The sequence below is a fragment of the Pteropus medius genome, unplaced genomic scaffold (genome assembly GCF_902729225.1).
Source record: "Pteropus medius unplaced genomic scaffold, Ma_sr-lr_union100, whole genome shotgun sequence".
Lineage (NCBI taxonomy): Eukaryota > Metazoa > Chordata > Mammalia > Chiroptera > Pteropodidae > Pteropus > Pteropus medius.
Window position 1 is genome coordinate 2,497,747 of NW_024351730.1, and position 20,119 is coordinate 2,517,865.

General features: G+C 35.1%; 1 protein-coding gene across 7 annotated transcripts in view; it reads right to left on the reverse strand.

Moving 5' to 3' along the window:
• The window catches only part of ATP8A1 (ATPase phospholipid transporting 8A1), a 216,589-nt gene that overhangs the window by 106,496 nt on the left and 89,974 nt on the right, over positions 1–20,119 (reverse strand). For all 7 annotated transcript variants that reach the window (XM_039845110.1, XM_039845109.1, XM_039845108.1 and 4 more), the window contains 5 exons: positions 18,060–18,132; positions 15,777–15,882; positions 14,537–14,619; positions 10,321–10,370; positions 5,992–6,061 (listed from right to left, as the gene is read on the reverse strand). In XM_039845110.1, the coding sequence (XP_039701044.1) occupies positions 5,992–6,061; positions 10,321–10,370; positions 14,537–14,619; positions 15,777–15,882; positions 18,060–18,132 (382 nt within the window). The remainder of the gene's footprint in view (positions 1–5,991; positions 6,062–10,320; positions 10,371–14,536; positions 14,620–15,776; positions 15,883–18,059; positions 18,133–20,119) is intronic.

The window sequence follows — 20,119 nt, forward strand, 5'->3', positions numbered from 1 at the left end:
ATTTCAACTGCTGATCAAGATGGTGGAGTAGATAAATGCATGCATGTATCCTCTCAGAACCACACCAAAATTACAACTAAACTACAGAATAGTCATCACTGGGAGTTGCCTAAAGTCTAGCTGAACAGAAGTCCTACAACTGGGGACACACAGAAGAGGCCACTTCGAGACCGGTAAGAGGGACAGAGACATGAAATGGGCTGGTCCCACACCTCTGTGTGCTGATTGAGAACTGGGAGAAATATCTTGGCTGTGGAGGTTCCCTCAGAGGTGCGAGGGGTCCTGGCCTCACTGGGTTCCCCAGCCCAGGGTTCTAGTGCCAGGAAATGAAGTCTCCACAACCTCTGGCTGTGGAAACCAAAAGAAACTGTGACTGGGTGAGACAAAGGGCTGAGAGAGTCACAGACATTCCTCTTAAAGGGCCTACATGTGGACTTGCCACTGACAGACTTGCTTGCTTTGAGCTCCACTGCTGGGGTAGCAGCTCGAAAGGTGCCATGAACAAATGGGGAGGAACTGAGTTATTTGGCTTCAGAGTGAGGGCTGGAAGGGCAGCCTTCTCTCAGACAGAAGTGCTGGCAGAGGCCATTGTTCCTTTCTTGAGCCCTTCCCCATCCAGCTTGTAGACCCGGGCGTGTGCCATACCTGAGTCTCTATCAATGTATTGGGAGGAGCAGTTTTCCTGCCCCTCCCAATATGTGGGCCCACCCAAGTCACTTGCAGTGGATTTTTCATATAAATGCCTGTCTTGGCTCATGCTACAGACTTTCCTAAAATCTCTCAAAGGTTCACAACACCTAAACAAGTAGCAGCTGGCCTCAGCATGCCCTGTATCTCTTGCTGAACAGCCCTAAGCCTGGCACTAGCGGCAGCCAGCCTTGATTTGTGGCGTGGCCTCTCAAGGCACTCCCAAGCCAAGCGTGGGTGGTGGCCATCTGCGGATTGGTTGGTGGCTCATGCTAGTGGCCCCAGGCAGGAAACGGGCTGCAGCTGAACTTGGCCCATGGCAGGATCCCTCCCAGGAGGCCTTGGCTCACAGGCCTGGTGGCCAGCTTTGGTCTGAGCCAGAGCACCACCCAAGATCACAACTGAGGACTACATACCCAAACGGTAGACAAAGCAGGCACCAGAGCTCTGCTTGGGTGAATCCTGCTTTGTGGGGTCAGCCCCTATACAACAGCTCCTCTACTGGTCATGGACAATCATTACAACCAATTAGCGCAAGGGTAAATCCCTCTCATTGATGAGCAAACAGCAATCAAGGCTCAACTACAACAGGAGGGCACACACAACCCACAGAACAGACACACCTAGAGTATTGGCTCTGGTGGCCAGGGAAGACTGTGCCAATGGAACCCACTGCACAACTACTACATAAGGCCACTCAACTAAGACTGGGAGATGTAGCAGCCCTACCTAATAAAGAGAAACAAACACAAGTATGCAGCCAAAATAAGAAGACAAATAAATATGTCCTAAATGAAAGAACAGAACAAAGGTCCAGAAAAAGAATTAAACAAAATGGAGACAGGCAATCTATCGGTTGCAGAATTCCACACACTTATTATAAGAATGTTCAGTGAACTCAGGGGAGGTGTAGATGAATTCAGTGAGAACTTTAAAAGAGATAGAAAACATAAAAGTGGAGATAGGAAACATAAAAAAGAACCAGTCAGAAGTGAAGACTACAATAACTAAAATAAAGAATACCTTAGGAGGAATTAGCAGTAGATTGGATGAAGCAGAGGATTGAATCAGTAATTTAGAAGATAAAGTAGCAGAAAACAACCAATCAGAACATCAAGAAGAAAGAAGAATCCAAAATATTAGGATAGTTTAAGGGACCTCTGGGACAACATCAAGCTTACCAATATTCACACCATAGAGATACCAGAAGGAGAAGAGAGAGAGCAAAGAACTGAAAACTATTTTAAGGAATAATGACCAAAAATTTTCCTAACCTGATGAAAGAAACAGATATACAAGCCCAGGGAGAACAGGGAGTCCCAAACAAGATGAACTCAAAGAGGTCCACACCAAGACACATCATCATTAAAATGCCAAAGGTTAAATACAAAGAGAGAATCTTAAAGGCATAAAAAGCAGTTAGCTACCTACAAGGGAACTCCCATAAGACTGTCAGCTGATTTCTCAAAAGCAACTTTGCAGGCCAGAAGGGCTTGGCACGAAATATTCAAAATGATGAAAAGCAAGGACCTACAACCAAAATTACTCTATCCAGCAAAACTATCATTCAGTATTAAAGGAAAGATAAAGTGCTTTCTAGACTAGGAAAAGCTAAAGGGGTTCTTCATCACCAAGCCAGTATCACAGGAAATGTTAGAGAGACTTAAGAAGAAAAAAGAAACAAAGATCAAAAATATGAATAATAAAATAGCAATAACTACATATCTAGCAACAATTACTTTAAATGTAAATGAATTAAATGCTCTGATCAAAAGAAAGAATGGCTGAATGGGTAATAGGACCATTGCATATGCTGCCTGCAAGAGACTCATTTCAGATCGAAAGACACACACAGACTGAAAGTAAAGGAATGAAAAAAGATGTTTTATGAAAATGGAAAAGAAAACAAACAAACAAACCTGGGGTAGCAATACTTATACCAGACAAAATAGACTTTAAAACAAAGGCTTAATGAGAGACAAGTAAGGACCCAGTATTCCCACTTCTGGGCATTTATCTGTAGAAACCTAAAACACTACTTTGAAGCGACATGTGAATTCATATGTTCACTGCAGCACTGTTTATGATAGCCAAGATATGGAAGCATCCTGGGTGTCCGTCAGTGGATGAATAGATAAAGAAGTAGTATATTTATACAATGGAATATTGCTCAGCCATAAAGAAGAATGAAATCTTGCCATCTGCAACAACATGGATGGACAAAAAGGTATTGTGCTGAGTGGAGTAAGTCAGACAGAGAAAGACAAATGTCATATGTGGAATCTAGAGAACAGGATAAACAAACAAACAAACAAACAAACAGAAACAAGCTCACAGACAAAGCATTTTGATGGCTGTCAGATTGGGGATAGGGGGAATAGGTGAAGAGGGGAGGGGATTAAGAGGTACGAATTGGTAGTTAGAAAATAGTCAGGGGATATAGAGTATAGCATGGGGAATATAGTCAGTAGTGTTGTGATAACTATGTATGGTGTCAGATATGTACTGCATTTAACAGGGTGATCACTGATTATTTCATAAATTATATAAACATCTAATCACTGTTGCATACGTGAAACCGATATAATACTGTATGTCACCTATAATAAAGTAAAAATATAAAATTTAAAAAAAACTAATTTATCATGTTGAGTTATAAACATCCTTTGTTACACTGGTCTACACAGATAATTTCACCTGGAGTGAATGTTCCAGTTGTTTATGTGCTTGTTATCTGTTTGGCATGAGATTTTCTCATGTGTGTCTCGATTTTGCTTTTATTTTCTCCCTCTTTGCCTGCATCCCAACCTAGTGGGATTTTAGACTCTCTCGTAGAGACTAGCAAGAGCTTTGCTTAACCTTATCTCATGACTAGGAGGCACACTGCTGTCTTAGGCTTCAAAGAGGGAAGGCTGGACTCCCATCTGCATTTTACAGAAAGCACGTTTTGCTCCAATGGCCCCACAGATCTCCAGCCACTCCTCTTTGATGCCAAACCCAACCTACTCAGCTCAAGACTTCATTTCAATGTACCTCTTTGATTTTCTAATCCTATTTTGGTCTGCACAGATGTTTATCTTGCTTTTGAGCCTGGTTTTTATCTTTTTGTTTTGTCTTTGTACTATATATCCATCACTGCTACAATCTTGGATAGAGGAGATACATCAAACTATGAACAGACTATGCTACCTTGACTGGCAAGTACTATTGATAACTTCTTAATTGACTTTTATTACTAAAGTATTTGGCTGCACTCGTCAGTATTGATTATTCACTCTACCAAGGAATCAATAGACTCCTCAGACTGTCCTCCAAATTTCAGTGTTCCCTCTTGGATGTTTTACTTTTCATCTTTAGGTCTCCTATCTTCTCATGTAATATTTCTTCATGTGAGATCGCATCAATCCCTTGCTTTTAGCTTGGAGCTATACTTGTTAACTTCTACACATGTATCAGCATCCCACAATCTCTCCCTGTGAAATCCAAGTATTTCTGCCTTGTGGCCCAGATGTAGCTCCCAACCCTTTGTTTTAGTAAGTTGTATCACTTAGTAAACTCGATTAGCCAAGTGGAAAACCAATAGTAATCCTAGATGATCTTTTTCTTCCTCACCCACATGCAATCAATTACTAAGTCCTAAATCTCTGTTCTCTTAATCCTCCCTGCAACTGTCTTGGTTCAGATCCTCATCAATGCTTATTTGGACTACTGTCAATAGTATCAACTGGTAACTCTGTAGGCATCTCTTTCCTGCTTTCATTCATCTTCTGAAATGGCATCAGAATAATCCAGAAAAAAGTATAAATTCGTGAGCATGAAAAAAACCCATGACCTAACCCATGTCCATCTTTCTAGGCCTGCATTCTGTTATTCCTCGCCAAGTTACATGTAGGCCTCAAATGTACCTTGCTGTTTTATATGTTTATACCTTTTCAGTATTTAACTACATTTCACAGACAGTTTGAGAATGGGGAAAAGCAATGCAATAAGCAAGTTAATGTATACAAACTAGCTCTGCGATTATTCAAAAAGGAAGTCAAATGTTTTTATTTTTATTTAATGTTTTAACTCCCCAGTTTCTAGGTAGAAGATTACTCAAAACTAAGAAAGATAGAATGTGAGCTGGGTAAACTACACACATATCAACTATGTAAAGTGGGAGGTTTTAAAGGCTCTCTTTATTCCCTTATTCCCTGAATGTTACAATTGAGACATGGAACATCTTTACAATATACCTTAATATTGTATCTTAATCTTTTTATTAACATATCCCTGATTAGTCTTAAATTCATAATAAGTCTTAGGTCTTATCTTCTTATTTACAAAATTCAGTTCCAAGTCTGGTAGATAAAATGCACACAATGAATAAATGTCAATTGTTTGAATCGACAACCAAAATAATTCTAAAGCTAAATTCATGAAACATCACAAAATAATCTCCAAATGCTTTAAAACCAAGGCATTTAAAAATTGCATTTTAATGCTTTAAAACCAAGGTGATGAGAAACATTCTCAACAGAAATTAAATAATAAACTTGGGTTTCTCAAAAAGTTCCGTTTCCAAGTTCCACATGACAAAGCAAGGCTGTTGATTATATTGAAAATTGCAAAGTTCCACGTTGGCAAGCTACTTGACTAGTCCAAGTAGACTAGGTACTTGGAAAAGATAATTTCGAAGGAGAATACTGACTAAACAAAAACAACAAAAAAAGGCCCTGATCAGTAGATTTCTTATTTTTCCATGAGTGAAAGCATATTTCAACTAGGAAAATTCAGTTAGTATAACATATTACTGTTTCTGTCAATATTACTTGCTAATATACTAAAGCTAACCAATAGTTAGAAATTATGTTATAATTAAATCAATATCAAATAGATCATTATATGAAGAAATTATAGCAGTAATTGTGATCAATTCTCTCTCCCCTCCAATTTCTATGGTCTTTAAAAAATTAGATTCAAATTGGTGCAGATCACTACATTTCTAATATGATTTTAAAAATATTTTCTGTATTTAAGCGCCTTCTAACTTATTTAATATAAACCTCAAATATTAAGTATCAAAAATTAAATTATACCAGTAACCGAAGCTAAACTTTTTCAAAGCACCAAATTTACCCAGAAGGAATTCCGTATTTCACCAGAAAAGGCTGAACATTATTACCATAAAACGCCAACAAAAGTGGATGTCAGCAACTTCATGCTAAACATCTGTGTTACATTTCCATAGCAGAATGCTTAACATATACATTATAAACCGTCATAAATCAAAACTGCAAAAGAAAGACAAAAATAAAAACTTACAGCCCCTTTGCAGTAAAGACGTAACTTCCCAGATGGAGTGCGAACAATCACTGACATTCTTTTTCTAGCACTGAAAGAAAAGGTTTTCCATTATGTGTCATCATCCTGAGTATGTGCATATATATGTTTGTCATGCCTCACATATTTTAATATTCACAATGAAGAAATAAATTTTACCAAATTATGAGTCCTATCCTTCCACATATATAAACTACCCTCTGAGTATACAGTTGGGTACCTTTGAAAGTTACATTATGTTTTTTAAAGCATCGGGGTACCAACTACTGCTCTAGAGGATAATTTACAAAACAGCTCCCTAGAAACCTGCAGGAGTTAGTACCCACCAGGTTAGGGGAGAGTTCTGGTTCAATGTGTTCAAATTTAAAAAACATTTAAGCCAGTATCTTTCAGGATGAATTGTATGTTATAGCTTTTATTAAAAACAGAAATGATAACCAATTTTAAGTACATACCCAATCACATATAAAGGCAAACATTAGCACTTTAAAACTGACGTAAGCATTCAAAACTATTGTTTTTAAATTATTACTAGCAAACCACTGGAACTGTGTAAAAAACCTAATTTATATTACAAAGCTAAGCTAAGGAGCACAAACATTTTAATACTGTGTTGATGATATAAACAGTTTAATAAAAACTGTTAGTCAAACATACAACATCTTTCAAAGCATTAGCAAAGACACAGCAAATAACACTGAGGAGAATGAACTGGTATAGCATTGTGTAGGACGGGTCTCGTTTGGAATCTAGCGTGTATAAATATTCTTTCCAGAAATCAGGGGGAAAAAAGAGTCTGTATCTATTTTGCTTTACCTTATAATGTTCTGCTGCTAAAAAATTCAGACAAGTTCAATATTAAGTTGCATTTAGAAATGGTGCCACAGCATACAGCCAAGAGTTTATTTCAGAGGTATCTAGACATATTTAATCCTCTTTCCATCTATAAACTCCATTGTACAGTGATGCTCCGCAGAGTGGTACTTTGGTCAATGACAGACTACATATATGATGGTGGTCCCATAAGATTATAATCGAGTTGAAAAATTCCTATCGCCTACTGAAGCCATCATATTGTAACAGTGCAACACATCACTCACCTGTTTGTGGTGATGCTGATGTAAACAAATGGCTGCCAGTCATAGCACATACAATTATGTGGAGTACATATTTGATAATGATGATAGATAACTATATTATTAGTATATTTATCATACTATACTTTTTATAGTTATTTTAGAGTGTACTCTTTCTACTTATTAAAAAAGTTCGCTGTAAAATATATGCCATGTTATACTGCCAGCAGCCTCATATATCCCGTGTTTATTGCATCTCTTGATTGCATATTTTCTTGTACTTGATTTAATCTCATGTTGTTTTGCTCATCAGGGCCCCTAAGCATTCAGACAACAATGAAATCACCTAATAATGCATTTCTCAAAACACATCCCTGTTGTTAAGTGATGCAAGTCCATATTAGTACTTCCAATCTCCAACTCTGTGCTTTAGAAATACATTTAGTTGGATATTCTGAAATTTTAATGACCTCTGTATACTCTTTCTCAGTTCTTCTGGAGTCATGCCTCTCTGAATCTAGCTTTGATGATCAAGTCCCAAACTCATCAACTTCCTTGCTCTTCTCTTTTCGTGGTAAAACTCCCAAACCCTGGGTAAATGGGAACCTTTTCTGTGGTATATCGGAGTAAGTGGACCTTGCTGGAGAAAAGTCATCCAGCCACAGTGATTAGTAAATACATGAAACCAATGCCAATTGGATGCTCCATAGTGCCCAGTAACCCATTAAATTCTTCTAACAAGCTTGCTCTCTCACTGTCTGCAGGACTATGAACACCTACTCCATTCTCCAAGTCTCCAGTGTACCCTGGTCATGCCAGACTCTTTGAATTTTTGCAGTTCGCCTTCATGGAAGCCTCAGACAAGAAATCCCTGTCCTTTCTGCCCTTAAAGCCTACGTATTCATCCACTGTGCGCCATCTTTTCTGTCTCTTTTCTGATACAATAGAGAAAATATTTGTTTTCCTATTACTTTTGCTATGAATCTTTTCTCATCCCACTTTCTTAATAACCTCACTCCCAAAGTTATGTGCTTCCCCCTCATTCTTCATCTTCTCCTTCCAGAGTAGATCCTTCTCATCGGTTATTTAAATGTGTACTAGTCTCTCTCCTATGAAACTCACTCCGAACAGCCCTCCCCACATTGAGCAACATCCCCTTTCAACTCTCTCCCTATAAGCCTTCACTGCTCATCTTTCAAAACAATCACTACATACCCTGTCTCCATGTTTTTACCCTTTACTCTCCTTCCCATCAGGCTTCTCTCCTCACCATTCTACAGAATGGCTAAACCCAACCCATACTTTTCAACCTTCCTCTTACTTGACCTTGCAGTAGTTTCTGACACAGATGACCACTCTCTCCTCGAAACTATCTTCTTCTCTTGGCTCTGTGTCATTATCCTTTTTACTCTCTACTTCTCTAACCACAAAGTGACCTCTCTTGCTGATTCCTCATTTTCTAACCAACGCTTAAAAGTTGGAATTACTCATAGTTCAATTCTCAGTCTTTCTTGTTTCCCTCATTCCATATTTTACATCCAGGAGACCCAACTCATCTTCATGGCTTTAAATACCATTTACAGGCCCATGACTACCAAATTACATTTCAGTCACACACTTCTCTTTGATGCTCCAGGCTCAGCTACCTACATCAGACACCTCCATTTGTATATCTCACAAGCATCTAACTCTTAATGATTCAAACATCTCATCCTTCACATCTGCTCCTAGTCTTGATCTTCCATCTGTGTAAAGGGTACCTCTATCCACCCAGTTGTTCATGCCAGAGGCTCTAACCCCTTCTTCCTCTTTCCACATCCAGTCCATCCCAAAGTCTCTTGACATCCCTTAAAATGTATCTGGATTTTTATCAACTTCACTTTATTTCTACTACCATCATCTTAGTCTAAGCCACTAATGTCTTTCACAGAGACCTTTTATAACACCATATTTACTTTTCTCACTTTCATCCTTAAGCCTACCCCCACCCATCATAGCATCCTGAAAAAGTTTAAGTCTTTAACCTTGCTTTTTCTTTTTAAAAAAAATTTAATGAAATTTATTGTGGCGATATTAGTTAATAAAATTATATAGGTTTCAAGGCTTTATTTTTTTTTCATGGCACTTATCACTTAGCATAGTGCTTCTAAGTGAATGTTAATAAACAAATATATCTAAATGCTAATTGATATACTATTTAAAACATTTTGTAATACAAGGAGACAGAAAAAACAGTCATTGTGACATGAAAAAAAGAGATAGGGATGCTCTTTAGAAATATGCTGTTATAATTAATCATCCAAGTTCTTATGCATTTTCCCTTAAGTCTTTCAGTGCATACAAGAAAATAATGTTTAAATAAAAAGTTAGAGAGACCCTCATTACTTTTGATATTAACCACTGGCATGTGGTCACACTCAACCAAGATAGCAACCAAAGCTGGCAGAGAAAAGAAAATGCCTTTCCTAGTCAGCTAGCCTTATGTAGGAGAAAGTTCAAGAAAAAAGGTGGATACTTATTTCCTTGAGCAGCAGTGTCACTTCCTGGCCATAGACTTGAAGATATTTTTAAGTGTCCTATGAATGGTGATGCAAGAGCCTCTTATCTGTAGCTGAGGCCAATTTGCCTCAAGAATGTAGGTTAGTTGAAAAACTACATAGTCATGAAGGAATAAAAAGCCAAAAACTCATAGAGATATCACTGATTATAATTATAAGGCCTCTATTATTTGACCTTAAGAAATCAAGTTAAGATAACTTCTTTGCTTTCTGCTTTTCCTACTAGATGACAACGGTTTTATACCTAAGAGAGAGATGGATATGTTTTCTAAAATCCAAAGACAATTAGATATAATGAGCACATAAATAGAATGGTGGGTTTCTAATTTTGATTCATCTTCACTCCCCATAAATCTTGGCCCCTCTAAGTAGAACTAAGTTTCTAGATCACCAGCCATAAGACTCCTAGTCCTATACCCCATGTCGTGATGTAGAGTGTGTCATGTTAAAAAATATTTTGACACTATCTTCAGAAACCATACCTTGTAACATTTCTGAAGCTATTTAAGATTTATCTATAGCTATGATAATTTAAAACTGTACCTAAGATGTTAATTTAATATTTTGTTTAAATAATTTAGTTAAATAAAAATAAGCATACTTCCTAATTATTTAAATGGGAAAAATAATGATAGAGATTTATTTCATTTGCACAAATCACAGGAGAGATATTTTACCTTGTAAACTCCAGGACATTGAGCAATTCATATCTTTCTTCTTGCCCCAGCTATGAAGAAAAGGAATACATAATTACACAAGTTGCAAATATCTTTGGCTTCTTGGAAATAAATCCTAGTTATACAATTTTAATGTAAAAACTGTCAACACAAACAAATCGTCTCTTCTGAAATATATCATCTATAATTAAACTTATTAACTTCCAGGTTAAGACAGAAGATTAGCCATACATATTTAATTTCTGTCCTTCCCAAAGCCCCACTTAAAACTATAGTAAACACTTAAAAAGGAAAAAACTTGTTATGGCAGGAAAATAAGAAAAGAGACAACAGCACTAGAAATTTGGAAGCTAGAAAAGAGATCAATGAGTGGTATCTTACTTTGCAGATACAAGGCCAAATACTACAGAAGCCATGGGAAGAGCTGAGAACCAATCAGATTTGTACCACATAATCCTTAAAATGCTTAAGAAGTGAAAAACTAGATAGCTCTAGAACTGTGAGGTAAAAGAGGGACCTAAAATGGGGAGGACTGGGTAAGAGCTACTTGAAAGCAGCTCTGAGAACTGAACCTTCTGGCACAGTGGCAGAAGACCAGAGGTTTTACTCTATAAAGGGCGAAATATAGGATCTTTTGTCTAGAAGTTGACCAGCACAGTTGAAGATATGGCATTGTTATATTCATACTAAATGCTGAGCCTCCAAACCCCCACCTACCCAGTTCCCTACATTGTGGCAGCCAGACTTTTCTAGGCAGAAATTCAAAGATTACTTTCTGGGGAATCCAATAAGCCCAAGAGAAGACCTAAAGGAACATATACTACATAATCCCCCCAGGCCACTCTAGAGTGAAGCTCAGTGTTGGCAAATACCCTCTTATGCGCAGAATGGTCATATCAGCTTTTAAGTTCCTCACTCTTAACCACAAGAATCCCAAAGTTTAACAGACGTCTAAGGAAAGCCATTAACATGGAACACAGACATCCAACACAAACAGCTAAAAGCAGCTAGAGGAAAGACAATTCAAAGATAAAACTTGATGCCGACCCATGGAGTTTCAGCTTCTGGGTTTCCTGATGGGCTCAGGGGGCTGGTGAGCAGGTCCTGGATGCCTCTTCGCTTAGTTTCAACACCAGATTAAAGTGGTTTGTCACATGCTTCACATGTGGAATTTTCTGTTCTATCATTGGAATTGCACTGCTATGGCTTCCTGATAACATAAAACTTTTTGCATGGTTTTATACCCTTGAAAATATTGTTAAATTGGCCAGTATATGCTTTTTAAGAGGACCCATGAAGAAAATGTTCAAAACAATAAGGTTGCTTGTAAAAATTATTATGTTTTTGTGATTAATATATATATCCGGTGTGCTACTCTTTGGTGGTATAGGAGACTGGCCTTATTATTCTATATAGTGCAGTTCTTATCAAAGACCTGGTATAGTCTATCATACATCCCACATGCAAGGGATGCAGTAAATGCTGTTCTTTTCTCCTAAGTAGAAAATGAGAAACTTTGAAAAAGAACATTTAAAAGTTGATGTTTTTAAATTAAACTTCAAAAAACTATCATTCCTATCAGAAAACTAACATTAGTATGACATTCATGAAACAAGAACAGGATACTATTAAAAAAGAAATATTTAAAGAACGAAAAAAGCTTCTGGTCATCAAAAACATGATAGCGAAAATGAAAAAAAAAATCAATAGAAGACTAAGAAGACAAAGCTGAAGAAAACTTCTAATAAGTAGAACAAAAAGGCAAAGATCTGAAAGCAGGAAAGATAAGTTAAAAGATTATTTCAAGAATTTTTTATTTTTATTTATTAATTTATTAATTTATTTAATTTATTTTATTAACACCTACAGCACCTGCACATGGTCTCCCATCCAAGTACTAACCAGGCCCGTCTCTGCTTAGCTTCCGAGATCAGATGAGATCGGGGACATTCAGGGTGGCATGGCCGTAGACCAGTTCAAGAATTTAAAAGAGAGAACAGAGCAAAAAGAGGAAAGAAAAATGGGATCATTCAAGAAAAATTTCCAGAACTGAAGGATAGCATATCAATTTCCAAATGGAAAATGGTCCACCCAAAGTTCTGTATAATGGGTTAAAATAGTCCCACTAAGGCGCATGATTATAAAATTTAAGAACTGGAACAAAAAAGATCCCCAGAGAGTGGGGATGGGGGGTGGAGGTAAGTCACAAAAGATATGGGATCATAGTGGCTTCTGATTTCTCAATTAAGTGTACTGGAAGCCAGAAGACAGTGGAACAATCAAAATTCTTAAGGAAAATGATTTCACCCTGGAATTCTATATTCAGCCAGATTATTAACTATTAAGTGTAATGGTAGGATAAAAGTGTTTAGACTTGAAAGGACTAAAAAGTAAATAACTCCTCATGCATCATTTCTCAAGAAGCCACTAAAGAATGTGCTCCACAGAAACAAAAGAGTAAACAAAGAATGAGGAAGACATGAGATTTAAGAAACATAAGATCTAGCATAGGACAGATGTAAAGAAAGTCCCCAGGAAGATAGGAAATTGATTCCAGAGTGACAGCTGTGAGCAAGTTGTGACCTATGAACCAGTACATCATAGAGCCCTTAGAGTCAGGGGCTGGTTTGTTGAGGGCTATCGCTATTGTGTCCTCTGCTCTGCAACAGTTTTTTAACCTGATAAAATGGACAGATTATGTGTTCCATCAAAACTAAGAAAGAAGATTTAAGACACAGGAGTAGTGCAAAACAGGAGAAAATCAAAAGGAATTTCAAAATGGCATAATGGCAGGCCTTAGAACAAAACTGGCCCAGACCAAGGAGAATGGAGGAATTCAAGAGGGATGTCTCAAGAATATAACTGTCAACTGATAGATCATTTGATACTAGTGTACTGAAAAAGTATGGGACAATTAGTAATAGATAGAAAGAAAATTAAGCAATTGAAAATAGATTGGTATTTATCTTTAAGAAATAAAGAAAAAAATATTTTCAGGAAATAATTTTATGTCAGAAAACAAAATTAAAACAAGAGAATAATTACTGACTACAACAATGCTCAGCTATGAATACTGGTATAGGCATAATAAAATAAACAGTACAGAATTATTTTTAATGATATAATTTATAAACAATAAAGTACATGGACCTTAAATGTATAGTTTGATGAAAACTGTATAGTTTGATAAAGGCATATTTGGTGTAACCATCACCTCAATCAGGATACAGAACATTCTCATCACTCCATAAATTCCTTTGTGTCCTTTTTCAATCTTCTCCCCGACCCCAAAGCAACCACTATTCCAAATTTTATCACCACAAATCATTTTTGCTTAATCTCAAGCCTCATATAAATGAAATTAAAGAGTATGCACTCCTTTGTGCCTGGTTTTCTTTTTGCTTAACATAATGTTTTTGAGATTTATCCATGCTGTTGATGAATCAATTATTCTTTCCATTTTATTATTCAGATAACCCATTGTATGAGTACATCAAAATGTTTATCCATTGTCCTATTGATGCACATTTGGTTTGTTTCCAGTTTTGGGCTATTGTGAATAAACTTGTGATGAACATGCCATTAGACATCTTTTTGTGTATAATACTTTCATTTCTCTGGGAAACTACAAGTACAATCGCTGGGTCAGGTGCATGTTTATATGTTTTAGGAAACTCTAAAAGGTTTTCCAAAAGGATTGCATCGTGTTATACATCTACTAGCAATACCTGGGTGCTCCATTTGCTCTCTATTCTCAATGTTTTTAATTTTAGCCCTTTTGGTGGTATGTAGTGGTATTTCATTGTGATTTTCATTTTCATTTCCCTGATGATTAGCAATGTTTTTTCATGTGTTCATTGAAAACGGGATCTTCTGAATACTTGTTTAACCAAAAATTGTAATATAATTATAATAACATTGGGAAAAGATGGTGAGTCACAAGAGATAAATCTTCACTTAACTAATAGAATAGAAAGTCAATAGATATGCCTGAAATTAAAAAATTAAAACATGTATCGTTAATCACACATTTTTTGAAAATATGCGTAAATGTCTGATAAAAGAGATAAAAGAATAGAAAGTGGTTGCTTCTGGAGAGGTGAACTGGAGTAGGGAAAACCTCTATTTTATTAAGAGTCTTTTAGTAGTATGCATATTATCTCTGAGGCTATGCATATGTACTTTGATGCAAAAAACACAAAAATAAATAACTTACTGAATCTATAATCACTGAGTCAGGTGTTCTTCCAGTGAAAACAAAATTCAGTTGCTTAGCTGCTCGGACCAAGGCTCCCTCATCTGTTTTAGGAAAACAGGTGAAAGCAAATACATGGTGAAATAAAAATTATCCCCGATGCAAGAGAAATACATTACTATAATACAATTTACATCACAATGTCAAGGAATGAGTAGAATAATCTCAAGAATCTAAGATGGGTATAGACCTCAGAGTCATATTTCTGAAGAGTAAGTCTCAGTCACAAACAGGAAGGAAAATTTAAATGTACCCTTTAGGCCAGCATATTCTCCAGAATACTCTTTTTAAAATGAATGACACAAACTCCTTTCTTAAGTTTTATGCTTTTCCTTCTAAAACACTGGTTGTAAAAAAACTAATACTACTAATTGAGAATTCAATTTAAATGGATATAAATGAATTAATGCTTTATTGTATCACATATTATTTACCTAATCACCATGGTATAGCAAACCTTGTTGCTGAGGGTAGGGTGTGAGATAAGAGAGCATTTACACAGTTTCTATTGCAACAATATATGATGTTGTTTTTCTTATACTTAGTAGAAATTTGATACATTTTACAAATTCATAAGTGCTAGTTTAGAATATGGTTCAAAATATTTATAACAAAGTTCTGCAAAGTGTGTTCCTTCTTTCCTAAAATCTTACAATAATCAAATTGACTACCCAGTTTTACATTGAAAACAGGTCTAAAATTAAGCCTAAGTATTAAATACTGATAACTGTGCTAATATATATTTTATGGAATTCCTTCAAATGTGTAAACTGTTCTCATCCAAATAAATACACATCAAGCTCCTCGATTACCATTTCCAAAAGTGGAAAGCAAAATTGCTGTTTTAAAATGTATACTATTTAGGCAAACAGATCATTCTTTTTCTGTTTGCTTATGTGCAAAAACAGTTTATGACTAATAGTTTACTATTAGTTTTTTATAAAGAGAAATTATTATGTGACATATTACAAAAATTACATATCCAAAGTTTTACATTTTAACATATATATACACACACACATATATATGTATACATATATTTACTTCTGAAAGCCAAGGTTTTTCTAATTACTAATTTTTTTGCCTAAGAAATATAACTTGGTTATTTTATTTTTCAAATTAAATTGATTTTTTTCTCGACAATATCAAATTTTAGAACAATTTTCCACCAAAAAACATATCACAATTGCTTCATTTGTACCTGGAGATGCTGCTTGATAAATAATCTTATCACCTTCTCGCTCTGGTACTGCTGTATGACAAACTGCCATCATTGTGAGAAATTCACATATTATAGGTGCAGTTGGCTGTAAGAAATAAACATAATTTAGTTCTTTTCATTTAAACATTTGACACTAATATTACTTTATGTCCATCTATTAAGAGTATGGCTGTTAAACATTGAGGGTGTGAAGTTACAGCCAACTAAGCAGCCAATATCTATTAAGAAGAAAAAATATTTTTAACTAACATCATTTATTCTTGCACTCTCATTCATTTTCTAAATATTTATACATGGCAACATTGTGCTGTCAAATAGAAATAATATAGTAAAATGGGTAGATATAGTAGATACTATCCTCAGAAGACACGAGAGAAATTCTAAAATGTTCATTTACCTGGCTCTAATTCCTGATCAGATTTAAATTTCAGGCACGTTATCTTGCTGTGGTTCCATTACTTTGGGTTGGAGTGATGATAGCAGGAGATTCCATTTTTGTTTTCCCTCTCTCCAAAAAAGGCAACCTTAACCTGATACATGTTTTACTAAATAAAAAAGAACTGACTGAGCAATTCCTATGTATAGTTGACTCTTACAGCCTAAGGAAGACATAAAAGTGAATCTTTTCTGCAAGGAACTTAGAGTTTATAGGAGAAGAGGAGCCAGATCTTTTAAACGTCTGCCTGCCTGTCTGGCTCCTGATAAAAAAAAAAATGTCATTCAAATTAATAAAGAAAAAATATTCCTCTATGGTGTTGGGCAAAAAAAAAAAAGAAAAAAGAAAAAAAGAAAGAAAAAAAATGAAGTGATTGAAGTGATTGGAAAACTAAATCAGAACATTATTTGAAAAAACTGTGTTCAGGCTAGAGTAGACAAAACAGACATGGTCCCTGCCATGTGAAGTTTGACTTGTGGCGAAAACAGAACACAGATAAATACATAGTATTATTTATTTATAAAGTGAAAAGAAGAGAATGTGAAAATATCAAGTAATGTGATTTTGGTGAGATTGTGGTTGTTCTTGAGATGTGATATTTAAACTAAAGAGATTTTAACCTCATAAGGAACTGAGCAGAGAGTTTTCCAACAGGAACCAAACATGACTGAAAAGATCCTAAAGAAGGAAATAATGAAGCGTGTTTGAGAACAGAAAAGAAAGCCAGTGTGGCTTGAGGAGAGAGAAAGGTAGAGTGGCTCCATGTGAGGTTGGTGACTTAGGCATGGGCCAGATCATGTAACTTTGTAAGTTAAGAGGGAGGTAGCCAGAGAATGGTTTTAAACAAGGAAGTGATGGGACTTGATTTCCATTTACATCACTGGAGTTGTCTTGTGCAAAAAGAATTGTAGGGGAGTAAAAATGTAAACAAGGAGACTGGTTAGGAGGCTATTATGGTAATTTACATAGAGAATGCTGATAGTCTGGACTTGGGTAGTGAAAGTGAGAATGAAGTGAAGATGACATTCAGCATATATTCTAGAAGTTAATATTGACAGTACTTGATCTAGAGATGGAGAAGGAGGTATCAAAACAACCCTTAAGTTCCTAGAAAGAGTAATACAATAGGTGATGGTGTAATTTACTTAAATTGAGAACATAGAGGAAAGAGGTGGTCTAGGTTTTGTAGATCTTGAAGATAATATTTTGTTGAAACCTTTCTTAAGAAAAAATGGATACAAAATACCCATACGAACACATTGTTAGAGCTCCACCCGGGAGCACAGGTGGTGAGCCCATCTATACTACAGACGGAGCATATTTTGGGGTAATGAGTTCAAGTTTTGACATACTGAGCCAGAAGTGATTGTAAGAAAAAATTCTGGGGTTTAAATTCCAGGAAACCCTATCATTTGATCTGATGGCATTTTAATAAGTGTCTGTAACTTCATAAGTGGAACGTTCACATTGGGTGGCAGATGTTGAGTTCTAATTATGTAGATTTGGCAGTGGCCTAACATTTTGAACTGGTAATTCATTTGTACGGATATTTTTAAATTATTAATAATGAGTTGTTTCACAGAGTTCTAATATTATTTAACATAAACCATGTTGAAAAGATAGACTATTGATAATGATAATATTAAAACTAAATTTCTAATAACCAGGAATTCATGTTGGCTAAGTACAAACAATTTAGCAATAGATTTTGATAATTATTAAAAATAATCATAAAACTAAAAAAGTATAAATGTGGAAGATAATTCAGAGAAATACTTATTAGTTTTTACTCATTAATAAAAATATAATATTTTTATGTCACTTACATGATTATTTTGGAGATTTTCCAGCAATGATGAATCACTAAATGTTTTTTCATCTCCAAGCTGTGAGCTCTGCCTAAAGGCGGAAAAATAGAGCAAACCTGGTTCATTCATAGCAGCTGATCTATTTAGAACGTTTAAAATAAATGATTATTCCTGCAAACCCTTAATGAATATAACATGGAAGTCATTTCTAAATAAGATATCATTCCTCTCATCTCTTTTCCCTCTGCCCTCCTTCATGGTCAGCCTCTTCTTTTGACTGGGTTCCTTGGTAGCCAATGGCTCTTAGGTTTAAAGGCCTCATTGACTATATGCCATCAGAGCAAAAGAAAATTTCTCTTCCTCAAATCTTTCTCCTGAACTTCACTCTGATTGGCCCAACCCAGGTCACATGCCCTAGGTCACATGATTTGGATTAAGCCAATCAAGCCCTGACTTGGTCAATTTGACCAAAACCTATAGTCCTGCATTTGGAAAGGATGCTAGGGAGTCAAGTATCACTGAGAAGGTCTACAACATACATATTATTTCATTTAATCCTCCTAACAATCCCATGACATGTCAGTTTTTTTCTCTTATAGATGAAAAATAAATAAGACATTACAGATTTCATAATTGACCATAAATGCTATTTCAACATCTTAAAATGTGTGAAAAACTTCTGCAGTTTAATGAAAAATAGTATTTTATAGTTCATTTTCCTGGAGTGAAATTATATTGCAGCCATATGAAGTTTAAAAAAGTTAATTTAAAAAATGTAACAAAACTGCTAAAATACCTGGAATTGCATTTCTTCTACTTCCATAATTTTCTTGAGTTTTAAAAATTTTGAGAAGTTATTATAAAAAGTAATATTAATTCTTTTACTTTAGCCTATAAGATATCTTTATTTGTAGTGACTAACACTACATGAGATCATATGAAATATCAAAATATAAATAAACTGTTATACATTTTATTGCTAACAAATATCTGACATATACATATATTTGTTTTGTATATGTGGAGAATCATAAAAGTGTATGGGATTCTTTTGTGTTGTGGCTACTTTCAGATCAGTGAACATGTTATGTACTACACAAGAAACAAATGGAATCAGAATTGCCTTTGTAATCTAGCTATTATTAATCTGACCATGCAATTTAATATAAAAATATTGAGATGCAAAGGAAGAACAAGGAGGAATGTGAAACCTCAAAAATATACTTTGCAATATTCAGTGAAAATATATAGATTTAAGCTTTTGTGCACAGAAAAAAAAACCTCAGAATTAATTCACTGAGGAAAAAAATGTGTCTGATATTAAATAATTGTAATACAGAAAGTTTTTAATCACAATTTTTACAGGTTTCAAAGAGTACTATCAACGCCAATGTTCCAAATATTAGAACAATGTTCAAGAGTTTCATATTTTAAAGCCAGCATTTTAAAAGGAAGGAGAAATCACTGAAGAAAAAAAAAAAAGAATTGAGATAATTGAACATACGCAATATCATCAATGAAATATATTTTCCCATAAACTGGAGGAAGTTAGAATGTTTATAATAAAAGCATGTAGTAGTTTAGTCTAATAATTCTCAAAATCATAATATAACACAACTTTATTAACATGTAGTAGTTTAGAATTCTCAAAACATCCCTGGGAAGCAGAATAAACACTATTATTATTATTATTATTATTATCATCATTTTTATTATTACCGCTCCTCTAGTTTTAAAGATGGAAGGAAAAATCTAAGAACTTTTAAATGACTGATCAACGGGCAGATAAAAAAAATAGCATACGTTTCTCCTCCAAACACTATTATTTCTTAAAAAATAGTTTATTATTTGGGCTCCATAAAATCCCCTTATTATTAAAATGTATTCATTAGTGATTCTTCCTACTTATTTGTTAGATTAATTGAAATGTCAAGAAATATTCACAGTAACATCTTGTATAAAGATGTCTATTTCCTTTCCAAAGAATTCCAGATTGTAAATCTGAAGATATGTCTTATTAATCTCATTGGCAATTCTTTCATTTATAAATCGGTTACCATGATTGATATAAATTTCAA